The sequence below is a fragment of the Mytilus edulis genome, chromosome 4 (assembly GCF_963676685.1).
Source record: "Mytilus edulis chromosome 4, xbMytEdul2.2, whole genome shotgun sequence".
Classification (NCBI taxonomy): Eukaryota; Metazoa; Mollusca; class Bivalvia; order Mytilida; family Mytilidae; genus Mytilus; species Mytilus edulis.
The window spans coordinates 75,663,347-75,686,224 of NC_092347.1; the positions used below are offsets into that span (position 1 = coordinate 75,663,347).

Consider the following 22,878-nt stretch of genomic DNA (forward strand, 5'->3'; position numbering starts at 1 on the left):
AGGGACTTTCCGATTTGAATTTTCTTCGTATTTTTTTTATTAACTTTTTGTATGTGTGTATATAAACAATGAATTAGTACAGCGTATTTGCAAGCAATATACCTTTACACCAAATACAATTAGTCGCAGAAGTTGACATATTTAACCATTCAAAATGTGATTTTTTTTATGGTGTATTCTATAACTAAAGATTATATTATACAATGTTACCAACATACAAAAATATAACAACACTGTATAGTCATTTATAAACATTCTTTTTTCTTGAAATATTCGAATTCTCTCAGATCCCTCTTGATAATATACCTCCTTGCGTATTTAAGTGAGTATAGATTTATTATTATTCGTTGGATACCAATTTTCGTGGGTTTCGTTGATACAGGTAAAATATAAACCACGCAGTCAAATGTTCAACGAATAACGCATTTTCAATAAGATTTGTATACAGACATTGGCAAAACCACGAAATACAATATCCACGAATATGCAAGTTTTCAGCAACTCACGAAAATCGATACCCATGAAAAAACATGAATCAACAGTACATTAAATACAGGAAAAAATTAAAGCGCACCAAATATATCATTTTTGACCACTGGGTCGATGCCGATGCTGATCGTATGGTAGTCCCTAAGGTATCATCATCAAAAGTATCGATATGATTTATAACATTACATTTCTTAATTTTTCTGTCTAGTTTAAACATATTTTATTTGCTGAATTAAGCCAAAATGGAATTGAAACAATTAAATTTTCTGTAGATAAATACAAATAAAACATCTAATCGTGTTACACCACTAATTCAACACGGTCAAAAAGAACAGAGCAGTGTATGTTTTGTACAAAATGGTTCATATGAATAGCTGAATCTATAACAAATGAGAGTTTAAGGACTTTGAATCATTGTAGAAATTTTGTTGGAATTTTCTTTTGAATGAAAAAAAATATATAGAAAGAAGTAAAATAACAGAAATACTAAACTCCAAGGATAATTGAAAACGATAAATTCCTATATCAAATGGCAGAATAAAAGCTCAAACACATTAAACGAATGGAAAACAACTGCCATAGTCCTTACTTGGTACACACGTCGTCCTTGTTATAAAGCTAGCAAAACCTCTCCCTCACTTGTATTACAGTCGCATAAAATTCAATTATATTGACAACAATGTGTAAACAAAACTAACAGACAATAGGTACAAATGTAAAAAATAGGGATACAGCAGTCAAAATTGTGTTATTATCTCAATCACTATAAAAACATACAATTATGTAAACAAAGGAAAATATATATGGAAGTGCATATTTGCCTTGTTGCTAAGATCAAAAGAACATGTTTTTGTACTACCGAACTTCCATGAAATATTGCGCTCTTATATGCAATACGTATGATTCCAATCGTTATCTTTTCGTCAAAGTGTTTTGTTTTAGGTGGCTAAAGAATGCATGTTCTAATAGAGTTAATTTCCTGGTGACTAATGAACTTAATAGTTACATAAAAATACGAAGCTATGGTATGATTGCCAAAGAAACAAGTCCACCTCAGAACAACTGTTGTAAACGTCAACAACTATAGGTCACCGTACGGTCTTAAACAATAAGTAAAAACCTTACAGCACGGAAAGCTATAAAAGGCAACAGAAAGACACATGTAAAAAAATACAAACGAGTGATTCAACGGCTTGATGTATGTACAAAATATATAACATAAGACAGTGGTGCTACAGTTCAAAATATACGATACTATTTTCAGGTCATAAAAATAAATTGCATATTTTAGCTTTAATATTGATTCACTTATAGGGTCTTTGCATCTGAAATAAACACATTTATTTCATAACCGGTTGTTGGCATAATACGGGTTATGTTCTTCTCATATATTTTATGATGGTATACTACTAAACCCCTAACGGGATATATTGTGCTTGATATTCATATGATGAAGACATAATCTTTCAATCAGTAAAATTTAAGTCTGGATTTGGCATGTCAGTAACTGCTAGTAGTCCTTTGTCTATTTACGTATCATTGTCATTTTGTTTAGTTTCTTTTGTTATCTATTCTGACAACGAACTCGGACTTCTTCTGAACTGAGTTTAACTGTTCGTATTGTTGTACGTTTGTTTTTGGAAAGTTTGCTATAGCTTGCTATAGCTACTTTCCTTAGTCGTCGGCCTCAACTTCCAGTGAGACAGACTATCGCAATGTTCTGCTCCAAGATAATGTAGTACTAGTGTTCGAATTCTGAATCTTTGATATTTGAAGTTGCTTCTCTTTTGAAAAGATTACAGCTTGAATAAAAAAAAAAGAATGAATGTTCACCGACAATTCAGATGAATTTACTTCATTTTGAAAATATGTATCACAAACACTACTTTGCGGATCGGCTATTGGCTGAAGAGAAAATCATGAGAAATCTACGCGAGACTGCGTTTCATTCATGAATTTTTCATGAATGAACATTTACCCGCACTATTTTGTACTATGTACGCTATTTACAACTGTTTATTATTGAATAAGTAATAAGTAAAAGCTCGAGTGTATCGGATACTTGACAAGTGATAATTGTTTGATTTATTTTAATAATACTACACAGGTGATAGAATATGAAATAATCGATAATTATATGGCGTATGTCTCACGCCAAGGACGAGTAAAGGTAAATACCGGCTTTAATAGAAAAGTGCATTGTTTTTGTCAAACTGACATCGATCTGAAAGTTTTGATGCCAAAAATCATTTGAAAACTTTTAATTCCGTTATTTGAATATTAACTGTTTCACATTCCAATGTGGATATAAGGACCTTCGGCTTCACTCGTTCAACATGCTCAAGTGGATCAAACTGACAACAGAAAAACATCGTCTTCATGACAATTAGTATCATAGCATCCGTATAATTTAAAACCAACCGGGTCATCATCTACTTCTTAGAATATTATAGTTCAGTGTATCAAGACCGAGATCAAGCTAAAGACAAATGCTGTAGAAATTATTAAAATGATTTAATAACATTAGTCCATGTACTAGCAAAATGACTTTCTTAGTGCATAACAATGCATTGGCGGATCCAGAACTTTTTATCCTCACACTTTATTCCTGGGGCAGTATGATTCTTTAAGATTGACCTATAATTAACAATGCGTCGTCCTAACACAGAGGCAATGCTTACTAGTATATCAAATAAATGGCTTAAAACAAAAATCTCAAATGTCATTGCCTCAATGGTAATTACACAGCAGCATCTAAAATGTGTTACATAGTTATAAGCACCTCAGATCAACATTGTATGAATCTAGTGTATATCAACTTTTTATTCCTGAGGCCATACTACTATTGTTATTCCCCAACCATATTGAGTTTTATGGGCCTTGGTTTTTTCTGTAAGTATAAGCGTCCCTTACTTGTGCGTACGTCCATACATCCCAAAATTGTTTTCTGTTCTCTTACTTTAGTTTGCCTGAACCAAAATTTATGAAACTTATACGCAATGCTTATAACCACAAAACACAAGTCAAGTTTGAATTTTGTTGGCGTCACTTTTACCATTCTAGATGTAAAGGAGTGAAATTTATAGTATACCCTATCAAGTATATATACCCTTATATATAAGTTTGACTCGTAGCTTTCCTAGGTTATACATTCATCAGGTGAACATAAAAACGGTCTTTAGATTCAGAAGTATAGATATATAATACAAGAATGTGCATGTCCAAAGTACACGCATGCACTCATGATCTGCACTATCATTTTCTATGTTCAGTGGACCGTGAAAGTGGAGTAAAAACAAGATTATATCATAGGAAACATCTATAATACTAAAATAACGAGGTCCAATTTGTCAGCCGTCATTGGGTAAAAACGACAAATCAAAGATTTCAATTTTATATATATCCAATATAGGACAATGGTGTTGATTAAAAATTACAAAACTCCAATCACTTTTGTTTTCCACATAATTAATATTGCCAATAATTAACAAGTTCCGGGTCGATTCCGATACCGACACCAATAGTATATTCACCTGTTACCTATTACCTTATATGTAGTTTCTCATCTGACAGGCGCACCACCAATCGGTGTATTAGCTATATATACACGGGTCATAATCACAGAGTTGACACTACTAAATTTAACCATTGTCAAATTGTTCTCTATTGTAGTATATTAAGCAGTAAGACTTTCTAAGATGACAAAACAAATACTAAAAATCTGGACTTTAAATAAGGCATAGAGGTACAGTTTTCAATTTGTTAGCGGGCATGACATAAAAAAGCGAACCAAAGAATTCAACTTTATTTATAACTAAATTATAGAACAATTCTGATGATTAAAAATACTCCATTCCTAGACCTTTTGTTTTCCAAATAATTAATATTACCAATAATTGATAAGTTCCAGGTCGACGGGTTCAAACAGAAAGATTTTAAAAGCAGAGAAAACTGTGTATCTTATAATCGGCATAACTTTATCAGATGACAATCCCAATACTAAAATAAGGCTTATGCTTAGTTATATACTTTGAAAGTCACTGACCCGCGATATCACGAATGTGTTCTAGTGTGTACTAAGTTTCAAATTGATTTGACTTTAACTTCATCAAAAACTACCTCAACCAAAAACTTTAACCTGAATGGGATAGTCAGACGAACGGACAGAAGGACGAACGGACGAACGGACACACAGACCAGAAAACATAATGCCCATAAATGGGGCATAAAAAGTGATTTTTGGAAATTGCTGGCGAGACAATGGTTAAGTTTGAAAAACCAAAACTGTGATTGAATACATATTTGAAATAATACACATATACAGTTGCAAACTTTCCAGAGGTGCTATCCAGCACTTTGATTTCTTCATTGGCTAGAGGTATTAGGAGAGGGGGGGGGGGGGGGGGGGTGTTAAGATTTAAAAAAAAAACATGTTTAACACCGCCGCAATTTTATACCTGTCCTTAATTGTCCTTAGGTAGGAGCTTTTGGCCTTCGTTAGTTTTTGTATGATTTTTAATATTAGTACTAGTTTCTTAGAACATTTTGGAGTTTAGTATGACGTTTATTATCACTGAACTAGTATTGACAGATTATATGACCATGAATGTAAATGTATGTACATTTGGCACCGAACAGTGAAGCAACAGTGCAATCGACCCAGTGGCAGTAAATGAAAGAACGTCTAATAAATTTCGTGCGTCAGAGTCTGTAAAATAATTTTTGAGTTGATCGACCCAATCAGCTGAATCGGTCTGCCTATCGAATTTCTTGTTAAACTTTTCCAGGTGACATGCTTTTCATTATCATCTTCATTTGAGGTAAATTATGTGATCGTTTGCATATACACCTGAATGAGGAATAAGTATTGATTTGCAGGAGTGAAGGTTTGATGACTATTTTGACCAATCTAAACCAAATTGAACCAAACTAAATGCGTATAATGCTTTTTTTATTGATCAATTTTCGGTACCTTTATTTGTTTGATGTGTTGAAGCTTTTGATTTTGGCCGTGTTCACCACACCAAAAGCCATGTACAGTAAACATGCATGTTAACAATTAGTTTAATGTGATTTACATCCCAGCTCCTTTGTTCTAACAGGGGTGATCTGAGCCGGATCACCCCTACCAGATCACCCCAGTTTAAGTTTCTTTGTTATGCATGCTTTCCTTTGTTCTGTAACATTTTGGCGGGAATGTCAAATCCAGTATAAAACTTATAATTAATTATACGGAGAAGACTATCTATCAAAATTCACGCAGAAAAAAATCCAGTGTATATGCTGGGATTCGAACTCAAGACCTTTAGCATATCAAGGCACGACTCATACCACTTCACCAGGACGACTGGATACGAACTATCAGAAATTTAACATACTTAAGGAAGCAAGATACTTTTATAACTGGGGCGAGTTGGCAGACCTTTACTCAGTGGGGTTTAAACCCTTTTCGTTTAATGAATGAGATGTCAGACTGATTGTTCAATTTGATTTTACACTTTTTTAAAGTTGGGCGAGTCGGTTACAAGAGTGGGGCGATTTTTTTCATAAAGTGGCGATATAGTGTGGGTCGAATGGCCAGTGGGGCGAGTTGACATTGTTTGATATCTACTCATCGGGTTAGGGGGTCATGTAGGGTATACATCATAAAGTAATATATAAAGTATATAATAATGGTTGTGTGGCGTTCTAAACTAGATTTTATGAATTGTAAATGGTTTTTCGTCTAATCTAAAACAGCTGGGATGTAAAATAGTTATCCCATTCGGACTTGGTGTGTCAGTGTAAGATCACCCTCTGGCCTCCGGCCATCGGGATGATCTTACACTGACACACCGCGTCCTTATGGGATAACTAAGTACACTGGTTTCACATTAAATTTATTTACATCTATACACCTGGGCCGTGTTCACATTGACCTAAATTCGGTGTTGTGTTAGTGTAAGGCCGTGTTCACATTGACAAAAACTCGGTGTTGTGTTAGTGTAACTCACACATAAACTAAACATAATTACGTTCCCATTGATAAAACTCAATGTTTACATGTAGTGTAAATCATGTTTTGTCTACATGCAGTCGATAGTCGATGTAGGCCTTGTTTTGGCCATACAGATGATAAAAGAAAATATTCTAAATGCAGAGTTTCCCCATACATTATAGGGCCTTTATCGGGACTCCGGGATCGGGTGTTTTTAAGCTCTGGATTTCGGGATTGGTAGTTTGAGATCCGGGAATTCTTTCTTCGAATTTCGGGATTTGTTCTTTCGAGATCCGGGAATTTTTTTTTCGAATTTCGGGATATCGGGAAACACATTTCTTTAAGTTCGGGACCCCGGGATTTCATGTTTTAAGCCCGCGGGATTTCGGGGTTGTGATCCCTCATTATACATGTAATGTTATATATAAAAAAAAAATATTTGATTCCTAGCATCGGAAAAAAAATGAAGAAAAAAATCTGACTCAGAAAAAATACATACTCTCCCCCCCCCCCCCCTCTTTGAAGTTAAGTGGTCGCAGTTCAGTAGTTACTGAAGATGCCTCAATTGCGCATTAGAAAACGTAGGCTGCAGCAGAGCACTTACAGACGAAGAAAAGGGAATGAGATGTTTAGGATCTCTATATTTCAATCTTTTCTGTTTGTTTTTCTTCTCCAAAGAGTATTTGGCAAATGGGAGGGGGTAATATTTTTTTTATTTCTAAGTGTATTTTAACGGATCTGATATACTAGAAAAACAATAAAATTTACCTCACACTTTTTTAGTAATGCATTTATGAGTAAATCGTTGTTTGAGAGACTACCAGTGGCAAATATCTCTCTGTACGTCCAGTCGATTCGGGAAAACCTTTTTAAATGATTTATGTGTTCTGCAATGATGATGCTTTGAGTCTTGATAAGGGGTTAACAAAGCAAAATGAATTTTTTTTTTCTATAACAAATAAATATGTCAAGTTTAGACAAATATTTCTTTTAAGAACTTTATTAATAATTGTTATAAATATAAATTTTATTCAAAAATCGTTTCTTCCTCAAATATACAGGGTGAAATTAAGGTTCTACATGCCTAGTTTTGTGTAAACTTAACCTACACAAGGCCTACATTGACTATCGACTGCATGTAGACAAAACATGATTTAAACTACATGTAAACATTGAGTTTTATCAATGGGAACGTGATTATGTTTAGTTTACGTGTGAGTTACACTAACACAACACCGAGTTTAGGTCAATGTAAACACGGCCTTTGTCATTTGCTTAGGGTCTTTCTGTTTCGAATTTTCCTCTGAGTTCGGTAGTTTTGATATTTAAATTTGGCTTATATATTTGAAAACAAAAGCAAAGATAAATCATGTTGTCGAATCGTATCTTATGCCCTTGACATTAAGGGTTATAGTTGTGACGTCTACCTTGGAAAAAAATAATAACATATTCATTTTCCACGAATCTAAGTGATTGACACAAAGATCCCTTTGATAAAAAAAAAATTCAATGAGAAAAAGACTCTTCAAAGATAACAGGATTTAAATTGTGTACGCCAGACGCACGTTTTGACAATTAGAGAAAGGAATACAGAATATTTAGTTTAAACTTGAACTTAAATTGGATTGTTAGTTAAACTTTAACAGTTACGTCCCTTTCCTGTCGTAAACGCAGGTAAATAAGTTTTATGAATTCTAAATGTTTTAAGTGATTGGTCATTTGATTATATTCTATTGTTGATATATTTTTTCACTAGAAAAAGACCAGACGACAATTACAAATGAGAGCAGATAGAACAGTAATTTTAGAAAAAAGTACTTTCGATTTAGATATATGGGCGTTTTTCAATAAAAGCGTTCCTTTCAGACCTAAAACAAATGGAAAATCAACTAGTCTAAATTTTATTTTCAAGAGTTATTTTGAATGCATCTATTATAGACTTGTTTGTAAACAAAAAGTGCAATCTTAAATACTCTTTAAAATTATATTATTTTCATAATTTGTGTACTGTTTCGTAGGGGACAAAAACGAAGCTGCTTCTAAACACACATATTTTTGCAATTTTAAATGTTTACTATAGACATTCCAGTTTGTTTACTTTATATACTAGAAAATCTCATTTTTTTCTGAATTGGAGAACCATTTTTTATCGATAAAGATTAGACAGTACTTCACATATGAAGGTACAACTCATGTTACGTAGTGGACATTTTGATGAGTTTCATAGTTGACAAAACCGTTTCGTAGTGGACAAAAAGTTTTGTAGTTGACATCAACCCTATTCTATGTTAATAAAAACATAATAAAAATTACATGAAACTACCTTTGTTATTTGCTTTGCACGAATATAATTGAAAAAAGAGTAAAAAAAGACTGCATGGTAGTGGTAGTGTCCACTACAATACGTTTTTCTCCCAAACTTGTTTCGTAGGGGACCGTTTCGTGGGGGACATATTCACATGTTTTATTTTTTTCTCACAACCCTAATATTGCAATAGTAACAAGACTGACTGTATTCATCAAAGCGTTATTAAGCTGTACACTGATATTTTTTTCATAATTTTGAAAACCAGTTACTGAAGGAGATTTTACCCGTTTCGTAGTGGACATTTACAAAAATACGGTATCACTCTGGTCCATTTGATGTGCTCAATTTTTCTTACCAACAGTTTAATTGCCGTTATAAAAGCATCACTTCTTTTGTTAGACCCTAATGTTTATATCTCTTGCAAACAAAAAATTACATTGATTTTATAAAACTGTTTATAAGCAAGTTTTAATGACTTCGTTTCGTAGTGGACATTGTGTTAGGGACACACCTTCTAAAATAAAAAAATCCTATGTTAAAAGCTGTTTATTAAAATATGTTGGCTCTAAACATACTTTTGGATTATTAAAGAACTTATATTAAGTCAAATTAATATTTATTTATACATTTTTTTACGATATTTGAGAGTATGAATGTTGAACAGGCGGTCTAGGGACATGCCATTTTGGTTGTTTTGGACCATTCAGGAATCAATATCTTATCAATCCCTCTAAAAAATAAACTGTTTTTTTGCTTAAAAATGTTATATCTAATTCAATGTACTGACTGCACAAAAAATTACTTGCAAAGATCAAACACATTTTTTTTAAGTGGCTGGGACAAGAAAGTACGTTTTTATTGAAAAACACCCATATATACTACAATGCGAATTCATTAAAACTATTGTTTAAAACTTCATTCACTGGACAAAATTTATAAAGGACTTCGGAAAAGTTCCACATGAAAACTTATACATTTACGTAGTGGATATATATTTAAGGGTAGGAAATGGCGAATTTTGGTCATTCGTTAATATTTAACAACTTTAAAATCTGACTATTGTAACAGATTACGATTACATAACGGTCAACCAACACGTGATGGCGATCGTTTAATTGTTGGAAGGAATGACGTGAAACTCTTGGTTTTAAAGCTTCAATGTGAGCAACAACCCTCTATCGTGAAAATCATGATAGGAAATATAAGTCCTGGAATATCAACTGCGTGGTATATAATTATATATATACCCCATATTCAGGCGCCACTGGGATATTGCTACATAAAAATGATAAGTTTAAATTTGGTTAAGCTAAAATCATCGCTTTTGGTCTGAAGCGACAATTCTTTCATGGTTAATAAAATTGAGAATGGAAATGGGGAATGTGCCAAAGAGACAACAACCCGACCATAGAAAAAACAACAGTAGAAGGTCACCAACAGGTCTTCAATGTAGCGAGAAATTCCTGCACCCGGAGGCGTCCTTCAACTGGCCCCTAAACAAATATATACTAGTTCAGTGATAATGAACGCCATACTAATTTCCAAATTGTACACAAGAAACTAAAATTAAAATAATACAAGACTAACAAAGGCCAGAGGCTCCTGACTTGGGACAGGCGCACAAATGCGGCGGGGTTAAACATGTTTGTGAGATCTCAACCATCCCCCTATACCTCTAGCCAATGTAGAAAAGTAAACGCATAACAATACGCACATTAAAATTCAGTTCAAGAGAAGTCCGAGTCTGATGTCAGAAGATGTAACCAAAGAAAATAAACAAAATGACAATAATACATAAATAACAACAGACTACTAGCAGTTAACTGACATGCCAGCTCCAGACTTCAATTAAACTGACTGAAAGATTATGATTTCATCATATGAACATCAGGCACAATCCTTCCCGTTTGGGGTTTAGTATCATACCATCATAACATATATGAGAAGAACATAACCCGTGTCATGCTAGATGTAAGCCACGATACGAGACGGACTTAACTACATCTGTTGTATCCCCTATTTCAAGTTCGATGGGATAGATGCATTAAGCACGTCACCAATCTTTGGTTTGTTTAGCGAGAAGACATAATCAAAATAACGGAGAGTGAACATGAAGGATAATGCTAGCTTCATTTCATTACTATCATAACCATCGTAAGACCTATCTTGATAATAGTGCACACAACGCCTGTTCAGGAATTATCTTCAGAGGAACACTTGTAAGCAATAGTTAAAGCGGGCACATATTATGAACGTGAAATTACAGTGCAGCTTAAAGGGCAAGAAAAATGAGTCAAAGTATTAAATAACCGAATACTAGCATGAATTTATGATTAATTAATGTTGTATAATCAGTAGGTCGTTTAAAAACACCGAAAGAAACGTTTTAAAGTTTGAAGAACACGAAATAAACATTTCTGGCTTTTTGCATCAAACCTTATCAAACAAAACAAAACATGTATAAAGACCAAAAGAAATTCGGCAAACCAGTAGATGATTTAATTCAATTAATTTATTATCAGAAATGTGACAAGCTCCTTGCATCAATTTATAAATGAAAAAAAGTAAAACCTGCAACAGTTTTTTAAAGGCCTTTTTTTCAAATTACTCATAGATTTATATATGTAGTTATAAATATAAGGGATTGACATAATTTTATCGTATTCCGAACTTTTGATTTAAGCATCCCAATTGTGAACTTTCCATTTCTATGTAGCAACATTTCAGCTGTGCCTGCTTTTTGATTATATGTCTACCCTTTGATTAATATTCCAGGGCTTGTATTTCCTATCATGATTTTCTTGCTAGATGATTGCTGCTCACAATGAAGCCATTGAGCTTAGAGTTACAAGAGGTTAAGTAGAAATCATCCCTTCGTAAATTTTACGGACGTCACCACAAGTTGGTCGACCGTTTCACAGATGATTGCGGTCGTGAAAACAATCCCGTCCCTTTTTCCAGAATGTGACCTATCGAATTAGAAATATTACCATCTTTGTACTAATATTAGCAACACAACGAGTGCCACATGTAGAGCAGGATCTGCTTACCCTTCTAAAGCACCTGAGATCACCCCCAGTTGTAGGTGGGGTTCTGGTTGCTCAGTTTCTAGTTTGTTATGTAGTGTTTGTGTACTGTTGTTTGTCTAATTGTTTTTTTTTCTAGTAATGGTGTTGTCAGTTTATTTAGACTTATGAGTTTTGATGTCCCTTTGGTACTTTTTGAACATCTCAGTTTATTTAGACTTATGAGTTTGGATGTCCCTTTGGTACTTTTTGAACATCTCTTTTTTTTATTTTAAAGATTGCTGAAAATTGTAATTTTGACATTTTGTCAAATATGAGTATTAATGGGAAAAAAAACAATTTATGGTTAAAGATGTCCTTCGATGCTCATTCAAACATTTGAAAGAAAACAATTTTGAACAGCAATATATGTAGTTGAAAAATAATATATTTATTCTATAGAAATTGTTTTAAATTGATGATATTATTTCAAATACTCTTGTATAGGCTTTTTATCGATTTGCAGTATGTTTTTCAACTTTTCTGAATCCGACCGTTTGAGTATAAAAAAATATGAGGGAACTATGAACAATCTCTTCAGGGATTGGTTTGTGAGGAATAATAATTTCAAGTCAATTATGAAAGCTTGAAAGAAAGCTTTCCCGTTGATATAATGTGCACTGTATTCCAATATGTATCTGTTCACAAATAACATACACCAAATGTGAAGACTAGTATAAAAAGGTAAAACCTACAAGATGAAATATTCAATTTACAAAATGTATAGTGTTAGTATGAATTGCTCAATTATCAATTCTTCTGCTACATAAATCATGCAATAAAATAAATTTAGTTACTTTTTTTCAATAAAAGGATAATGTCAGGATCTGTCACAGACAGTGATGCATGTGGCACGGATTGGGAAAATTGGATCCCCCAGATTGGTAAGACAAAAGTTAACTCATACTCATTAGAACTGCATATGCCTGCCTTATAGGCGGGTGTGCCTGACATTTAAATTAACATGTTTATAAATGGTCTTTTTCAATATCAATGCATAATAGATCTATGAAGGTTTAAGATTTCATTTGTTCTAACGTATACACGTGAACATGTCAGAGAATTTTTAATCCCTTTTAAAAAGTGTTCACTTTACTTAACACGCCAGAACGTTCCAAAAACTTTTAGCGCTAATATGTCCCCTATGACACCTGAAACGACTACGTCAAATCAAATCATGTGTACATGTCATTCTTTGCTGGGGTTCTAAGATATATTTTAAACGCTATAAAATTACATTAATCTATATACATTGTGGGCAAAATTTCCTGAAATAAAAAAGAAGTTACAAAAACAAAATAAGAAAATTCAAAATAAAAACCTTGTAGAATTGCGGAGATGGTCATATGGATACAAAAACAAATTATAAAAGAAACCTTAATACGAAATATAAATATAAACTGGAATACGCTTGAATGACGCTACACTCAAACACAGTTTAGCAGTAATTCGCGAACTAGATAACAAGGAATACAGGCATGAAGTGTTGATACAGCGAATATCCGAATGATTTTCGCAGTTGTAAATATTTCAGTTATATTAATTCATTACGATTTAAGCAAATTGAAAAAGTTATGCAAGAATTGAATGCTTCTGTTAACCCTCTTGCTGCATCTAATTTTATATGATTGTCTTTCTAGTAATAATCAAAATAAACAGATCGATAGATATATTTGTCCCGTCACATGTTCACATTGACGTCATTCAAAATTAGACGGCACGTACTACTGACGATAAATTTGGGACTTATTTACGAGAATCATTAACGGTTTAGTTTTCGGTATTTTATTTTAAAGATACGCAGCGATGAGAAGAAGCTTGCATATTGATACATAAAGACATATGAGCGTTTGCGATAACTAGTCGTTGTTCCGTATGTCTATCGTCGTAAACTTTTAGATTCTTCAGAAATTTTTGAGCAAAAAAGTTACCAAACTTTACCTGAATAATCCTTATGGTATTTATGACTGATTGTAAACACAGGGGAAATTAAATATCAAAATTGCACATATACATATATAACAAAGTGAGCGATTCAGCCTGTTGGTAGCCTCTTGTATTTATTGTTAAAGGGAGTGTGTATAATTGATAAATCCAATCATTACCAAATACCAACTTGAAACAAAGTTTATACATAAGTCGACCCAGATCAATGACTTTTTTTTTATCAAAACATTATGCATGTTAAACGATTTGGTACTATATCGTTGGTCATTTCATGATATTTTTGTGCATTGTAAAACAAAATAAAAATAAATAAACCGGAGCAGCAAATGATTTAATCAAAGCAACATATTAAAATGTCAGAATTATTTAAGATACTAGTATATAAAAAAGAAGATGCGGTATGATTGCCAATGAGACAACTCTCCACAAGAGACCAAATGACCCAGAAATTAACAACTATAGCCATTTTTTAATCAGATAGCATGTTATCACAGAATCATTTATTCTATAGAAGCAAAACTTCCATGACGTAGATTAAGCACGTTATCGAATTATTCAATTTTATAGATTCGACGAATGAAAATGATTTTACTTGGATACCTCAATGGAAAAACTTTCGTATCAAATTATGCTCCCAAGACAAAGTTTTGGAGAACCCTTCCGGGTACCTTGATCCAATAAAAATCCAGTTTTTAATGACACATCATTTCTCAATAGTACAGAATGTTATACGCAGTTTGGATATTTCAACAGTGGATAGCATTAACTCGACAAAAGAACTTTTGGAAATAAAGTTAAAGTCGGTAGAAGATGAAGATATTGTTACTGAAATTGAAAGCGCTTTAGCTAGAGAAACTGATGAAATTGTTATGAAACCTATTCAAAGACTCAAGTTTACCTCAAGCTTAGTCGAAGAGCTGTTTAGACACGAATTAAAAGAGAAAAGCATCGCACTTATGCGAGACGAAACCAATATATTCATTGTTGGATTTGAAAAGATGAAGTCTTACATATGTAAAAAGATTGACGAGATCCATCGAGTAACTGCCAAAAAAGTAGTAAAACTGGATGATAAGTGGAAAAGTGAAGCTATAAAGTGTTTTGGAATTGCTGAAACTATTGGTAGAACATTTAATGATGTAGTCATCCGTCTACAAGAAGACAATTCGAGTGTTTATTTAAAAGGTAGAGATATCACTATTAACAAAGCTGAAAAAGAAGTACATAAGTTGTTATCAGAATTGTTAAGCGAGACGTTACACTTTGACCCACTGATCCTGAAACTTTTGATGTTTAAAGAGGCTTCCGAACTTTTCAAAAACACTCTTCAAAAGAAACAGCTCCAAGTCGTTTGGTCAGTTGATAGTACTCATCTCTACCTTTTTAGTAAAACAAAAATTAACACAGATACCGTTAAAGCAGTTATTTACGAAAACTTTTTGGCAACAGGGTTTTCCAAAACATCTCAAAATGAAGATAACTTTTGCAATAGCAGTATCTTTGTTGATATAACAAGGAAACAAAACAAAAAGTTGCTTTTTCTTGAGACAACCAATTCAAGTGTAAATATTGCGGGAACTAAGAGTCTTATGTTGCATCTTCTACAGCAGGAGAAGTTATTCTACAATGGTGTTGGTATGTTTACTTCTATCCATACTTAAATTAAGTTTTGACCGTTTCAGAAGATTTAAAATTGAGAATGGAAATGGGGAATGTGTCAAAGAAACAACAACCCGACCATAGAACAGACAACAGCAGAAGGTCACCAATAGGTGTTTCTTGTTTGTGAATTATATTAGAAAGGCGCAAAGACTGGCGTCCAGAATATGAACCTGTTTTTTGTTTGTGAATTATATTAGAAAGGAGCAAAGACTGGAGTCCAGAATATTAATTGTTTAATTGAAACAAAATACAAGTTCTACAATGAGTAATTGACAACAATTAGTGTTCACCAATTGTAATAGTAAAAATTAACAGAAATACAGGCAAATTCAAAAATTCAAAAACAATCATAAAATACAACGACAAACTTCTAGATGATGTCATCTGATATGTTAATGGATGCTAATGGAATATATACAACTACTCCTTCTTTTCATAAATATTGAAAGTTTTAAAAAAGGGACACATTCATATATTATTTACAGAACCAATTTTTTGTATGTTCACATTAATATATATGTTTTTTTACCTTTTCAAATGAATGAGATAACTCAAACATATGAATAAAAAGTGAAATATAGAACAATGTCAAAACGACAACTACAAAATGTATAACCTTGAAAAATATGGCGTTAATCAAAATAACGTACACCGGTAAATTTAAGTATAATAATTTTGTTGTAAGGAGAACGCAAATATTTCTTACAAAATAAACTATTTTGTTATTCATAGTACGAGAAAAGAAGTGAAAATCAATCATCAAACTAAATGCTTATCAAAGGTGGTACATATTATAATGAGACGAGATATAACACTAAATTAGTTAAAATTGAATAACAAAAAACTGCATTACAAATTGTGTCAAAAAGATCATATTAAGCTGAGAGCTAGTTAAAAGTCAAAATCAATTTATTATAAAATATCACGCATCAGAGACTAAAATCAACTAAACCACATCCCAGGAATTGAGTGTTTTAACGCCATAGACAGCCAAAGAAGACATGACTTGTGCAATGATAAAATTGTAAGATAGTTAGGATTTCACCTTATAATAAATATTAAATATAGTTAAAGCAATCTACATATAAAAAATGAACGTGTATGTTTATATATACATAAAAGAAAACATTCGAAACGAATACACATTTAGTTATGTTGTAATTTGTTGATGGGTAAATCGATATTAGTGCCAATGAAAACAGTATTCAAAGCTATTGATACAACATTATTCAAATAAGTAAGTTTGTTTAAAGGTTCGATGAGCTGACATGGATAAGTACAATGTTACCGTAAAATTTAGGTACAGCCACATTTACTTATCAAATCTAGCTGCGATATAAAGACACCTTATGATGAAATAAATGGAACATCGCCGTACAAAACAGAAAACAGATTATAGAAAATGAAAAATGAAAAATGATGCTGTTGTGCTAAATGTTACAATGGAGTTTCCCTTTAGAAATTGAAATGTCCAAATCTAGAAAAGGATTACTACTACTGTTTATGCTAGATTTATTATTAGGGAAAACGGTACTATTTATTTTGCCATAGGCGACAGTACTAACATTTTCTAAATTTACTACTTTTTATAATAAAAACCTGGATAAAACAGTTATGTGTGTTGTTAGTACTTTATTACTCTATTTGAAAAATTGAAGCCAAACAGTATCATGACCAATTTCAAACGGAGCTTGTTTATGTTATCCAGGCCCATCGTCATTTTACACCAAATTTATGAAATTTTGGAAGCCTTTTCGAATAATTCTCTAGAAAATATTTGAATACGTTTTAAAATTTATTTTGTAAATATACACACTGCAGTTATTCATAAGATAGATAAATAAAAAAAATATATATTGTATCCTTACATCCAATCACAGCGTTCCTAAGTTGACTTCCTTCACCTGTCTTGGGTACACAAAAGGCCAACCTAATGCTGGGAAAATGTTATAGTACTGTTTTCCCTATAGTTAGTTCCTCTAAATTGGTGTTCTGATCCTCATCTATTTGTATTCTTTACAGAGAATGAAAACTGTAATGAACAGATGATAATGCAGGTAGCAGATGATAACTGTCTTTTGAGACCTTATGATATTCCACATGACAGGTTTCAGGTGGTAAGTCCAAAATACTATTTGAGCTATTGTTGATAAAAAAAATGCGTTACATAGATATAGGAAGATGTGGTGTGAGTGCCAATGAGAAAACTCTCCATCCAAATAACAATTTTAAAAAAGTAAACAATTATAGGTCAATGTACGGCCTTCAACACGGAGCCTTGGCTCACACAAAACAACAAGCTATAAAGGGCCCCAAAATTACTAGTGTGAAACCATTCAAACGAGAAAACCAACGGTCTAATATATATAAAATAAAAAAACGAGAAAAGAGAAACACGTAAATATTACATAAACAAACGACAACTACTGTACATCTGACAGATTCCTGACTAAGGACAGGTGCAAACATTTGCAGCGGGATTAAACGTTTTAATGGATCCAAACCTTCTCCTTTTTTCTGAAACAAAAGCATAACATCACAACATAGAAAAACACACGGTAAAATATCAATTGGCAGGCTTAACTCAATCAAAAAACGTTCATTAATACACTATAAACGAATAAATTTGATTTGCGATATCTGAATGCAAATGCACAGTTAATAAAATATTAGGAACACACATTCAAGGCCAAAAAGCAAACAAACAAGTCCATATTTGTTATTCATTCATTTTTATGCCCCACCTACGATAGTAGAGAGGCATTATGTTTTCTGGTCTGTGCCTCCGTTCGTTCGTCCGTCCGTCCGTCCGTCTGTGCCTCCGTTCGTTCGTTCGTCCGTCCGTCCGTCCGTCCGTCTGTGCCTCCGTTCGTCCGTCCGTCCGTCCGTCTGTGCCTCCGTTCGTCCGTCCGCTTCAGGTTAAAGTTGAAGTCCAATCAACTTGAAACTTAGTACACTTGTTTCCTATAATATGATCTTTCTAATTTTAATGCCAAATTATAGTTTTGACCCCAATTTCATGGTCCACTGATCATAGAAAATGATAGTGCGAAGTTCAGGTTAAAGTTTTTGGTCAAGGTAGTTTTTGATGAAGTTAAAGTTACATCAACTTGAAACTTAGTACACATGTTTCCTATGATATGATCTTTCTAATTTTATTTCCAAATTAAAGTTTTGACCCCAATTTTACGGTCCACTGAACATAGAAAATGATAGTGCGAGTGGGGCATACGTGTACTATGGACACATTCTTGTTTATATAAATAAGGCCGTTAGTTTTCTCGTTGAATTGTTTTACATTGTCATTTCGGAGCCTTTTATAGCTGACTATGTGGTATAGGCTTTGATCATTGTTGAAGGCCATACGGTGACCTCTAGTTGTTAATTTCTGTGTCATTTTGATCTCTTGTGGAGAGTTGTCTTATTGGCAATCATACGCCATTTTTTTTTATATATACCTACCCATTTATTAAAATTGGGAAATGTTCAATTGCATTTATATTCTATGATAACCTTTCCTAAATAACGAGACAGCAAAGAGTATCCTTTTGAAATCATGTACTTCATATTTGATTTTAACGAAAGAAATCTCTGTATTACTGAAAAATTATATTAGGGTTTTCAATATCGCAAACTTGTCATAGCTTTAACTTATTTTATCATCAGTGCAAGCATTGAATTTTCATAAAAATAAAAAATAAATCAACGCGCACACATCTTATATATTAAGGTATTTCACATCCCTTCTTTTATGGCAGTATTCTACACAAAGCAAAACAATGTCGAATTTCACCTCAAACCTTAACAAGCTTCTCAACAGAAGGGATATTGCGACGATATTGTTGCCTAGACATTACAAATAGCATTTATTTCGATATTAAAATCAATTCTTGTATAGGGTATATGCTTCAGAAATAAAATGTTTAGTTATATTGATTATTGTTATTTTGCTTAGTTTCTTTTGTTACCTATTATAACATCGGACTCCTCGGACTTCTTTAAAACTGAGTTTTCTCTAAGTATCAATGTGTGTTTTTTATGCCACATTGGCTAGAGGTATAGAGGAAGGTTGAAATTTCACAAAAAAAAATTTAACCACACCTCCCAAGTTATGATCTTCTAACCTTTGTTAGTCTTGAAGTTGTGTGTTTTTAATAAAATTTTGAATCATTTATATATGTTTTCGTGCTGTCCGTTTTGATGAACTACATGTAGTATACATTATGGTTTAGGGGCTAGCTGAAACCCGCCTCCTGTTGCAGCATTTTTTTTCGCTATTTCAAAAACCTATTGGTGACTTTGAGGTGTTGGTCTCTTTAACACATTTGCCATCTACTTCTCAATTCTACATGTGGTAAGATTGAAAACATATCTGATATACAGACATAACTTATTGTATGAACAATTTCAGATAATGTTAAAACTGTTTTTTTTTGCAGACGTTAGTTAATTATTTATTTATTTTAATTTGTGATAACATCACAATGTACATAAAGGTATATAATTTCTTTGGTTGCTGTGTAAATGTAGACCCTTATAACTTTTTTATAAGTGGTTGAGTTTTGATAAGTTTTCTGTGAAATTGGGTTCTGTCTCATTGATGAAAACCTCCATTGAGTTATGGCGAATTGAAGAGAATAAAGTGAAATGTTTATCAGGACATAATAAAAACGTAATCTGAAGCATAAGTTTGCATGTTGATATTTAATCATTTCAAAAGTATCTTCATCCGTTTATCTTATCTTAAAGTGCCTGATAAAGTGATTAAAACATGGAACTAAATATACTAGGATGAACTAGTATACGTTATGGTTCAGGGACCAGCTGAAACACGCCTCTTGGTGCGGGAGTTTCTCGCTACCTTGAGGACCCATTGGTGGCTTCGGCTATTGTCTACTTTTAGGTCGGGTGGTTGTTTCATTGACACATTCCAAATTTCCATTCTCAATTTAAGTATCACTTGTCCGGTAAAGCGATACCTGTGACCATCAAATCAAAAATTGATGCCAATAAATCTTCAAAACAATACTGTTATTTCCATATAATGCTTCTGCGAGAATATAGACGTATATTTCAATCAGACACACGGAGTTTAAGCTTGTGTGTACAATTTTAGCCAATCAATCGTTTAACTAATATATTGAAATTTGAAGGTTATTTAAACGTATTGAATGTTGCACTAGAATTAAGGCGGTCAGCCTCCTTTGAATATTAAAATTCCGTTATATTATTAAGCAGTTTTATTGCGAAATCATGAAGATCCATATATTCTTTTTAATCAGTGCAATTATTGCAACGTAACTGTATATGTTATAGGAAGAAAGTTCTGGGGACTCTATTGAGATAGCAGGAGCAACAAACCAACCAGAGGGAGCAACAAACAAACCACCAACTTATGATGACATATTTCCTGTTGAAATTATGCCAATTCCAGGACCAACTTTTCAACAGCAACTAAAAGGTGATCAAGGTCAGCAGCAATATGGACTATACCCAGGACCAGGATATCCTTACACTCATCCATATCAGCCACAACCATATGGAGGACACTTATCACAACCAGAAGTACGGTTAGATCATTGTTTTAAATCCCCTGAAGAAAATCTAAATGAGAAAAATAGTCCAGATGATGTTCCAGGTCCCTCAGTTCAGCCTTATCCTTATTACCCACAGTTCTATCATGGTTATCATGGATACCCAGTCCATCCAAACTATCCTTATCCACAAGATGATGGATATCAATATCATACAAAAGGTGGACAGGATCCACAACCTCATATGGGACCAAATAATCCATATCAACACCAGGGTCACATGGGAATGCCACGACCAGGACGAGGACAAATACCGCATCCACCTGTAGACCAGGACCATAATAACATTAAGAGTCCTGGACAGAACATTAAGATGATACAAGTTTCTAACATACCTTCTGGTACTGCAGAAGATGCCATCAGATTTTTCTTTGAAAACAAGCGAAAGTCTGGTGGTGGTGAAATTGAAGATTTGGATTATGATGACGACAGTCATTCTGCTATCATTACATTTGAAGAGGATGAAGGTGAGTACATCTTAGTAGAAATATACTTATTGGTACAAAAGATAAAAAACAAGACCTACACAACGAAATTGATTCATTGCGTGATCGGTTCTGGGAGGTAAAATTACTCATTTATTTCATATGTGTTAGAATTTGATTGATTACACAGAATTCAAATCTGTTTGCAGCACACACTATTTATACGGAAGCTACGATATGAAATAATACTCATAAATTAAGATAATATCCATTAAACCCTTATTAGTCCTTTGAATAAAGTTGCTCTTTTAAAAGAGTGCCAATAAAACACGGTAGTTTTAACCGTGCATATATTTACTATATTGCTTATAATCTTGATTTTTCGATTTTATGCTGCCTTTAAAAATTTCGAAAGTGGACAGGGGTTTTGTTCATGATGCTATAATACTAAATCCCTAACAGGAGGGATTGTGCCGGATATGCATATGATGTAGACATAACTTTCAATCAGTTTAATCGAGGTCATTAGCTGGCATGTCAGTAACTGCTTGTAGTCTGTTGTTATCGATGTATTATTGTCATATTGTTTATTTTCTTTTGTTTCATATTCTGACATCGGACTCGGACTTCTCTTAAATCGAGTTTTACTGTGTGAATTAGTTTTTATCGCTACATTGAAGACCCATTGGTGGACTTCGGTTGTTGTCTGTTTTAATGTCGGGTTGTTGTCGCTTTGACACATTTCCCATTTCCTTTCTCAATTTCATACTCGTCGATTTGTGTGTATCAACATCCGTCTGTCAAGATTGATGTTACTAAACATAGCAATTTTAAAACTATTCCTTTTTGGATGAAATTTTGCTTTGCATATTGAAGAAATAACTATTCTGATGAAAGACATAGGAGAAAAAGGAAAAACTTACATATTATGAAGTCCCAGAGTCTTTTATAAAAGATAAACAATTTTGATCTGGTTGCACGACTTAAAACCCGACCAATGTACAGTAGTGTAGGGTAGTTGGATGGGTGGTGAAAACACAAACGTATTTTTGTCACATTAGGAGCATAATCAGCGTACCCTTTGTAGACCTGCCATTATGGATTGTTTTTGAAGCATTGTTTGACTAATATTTGTCACATGCAGTACACGACCATAACCGTTATGTACGGTAGGGTTAAAAATCCTTTAAATCTTGGTTTCTTGTTTATATCTCATTAATTTATTTTCATGGATAATTTTTGTGAACATATTCTGCTTTGATCTGGCGAGAGAACTTGGGTCAGTTGATTGATTTCTGACATGTTGGAAGCTAAAGCAAGGATTTCTGTAATGCACGGTTTTTGATAAAAAAAAAAAAAAAATGCCACATGACAGATATATATATTTGAAGAGGACGAAGATGACTCTAAC

General features: G+C 33.1%; 1 protein-coding gene across 1 annotated transcript in view; it reads left to right on the forward strand.

Moving 5' to 3' along the window:
- Positions 1 to 7,998: 7,998 nt before the first annotated feature.
- The window catches only part of LOC139520542 (uncharacterized), a 135,186-nt gene continuing 120,306 nt past the window's right edge, over positions 7,999 to 22,878 (forward strand). The window contains exons 1-5 of the mRNA XM_071313272.1: positions 7,999 to 8,140; positions 12,653 to 12,723; positions 14,354 to 15,421; positions 17,471 to 17,565; positions 20,765 to 21,509. Of these exons, the coding sequence (XP_071169373.1) occupies positions 12,657 to 12,723; positions 14,354 to 15,421; positions 17,471 to 17,565; positions 20,765 to 21,509 (1,975 nt within the window). The 5' untranslated portion in view covers positions 7,999 to 8,140; positions 12,653 to 12,656. The remainder of the gene's footprint in view (positions 8,141 to 12,652; positions 12,724 to 14,353; positions 15,422 to 17,470; positions 17,566 to 20,764; positions 21,510 to 22,878) is intronic.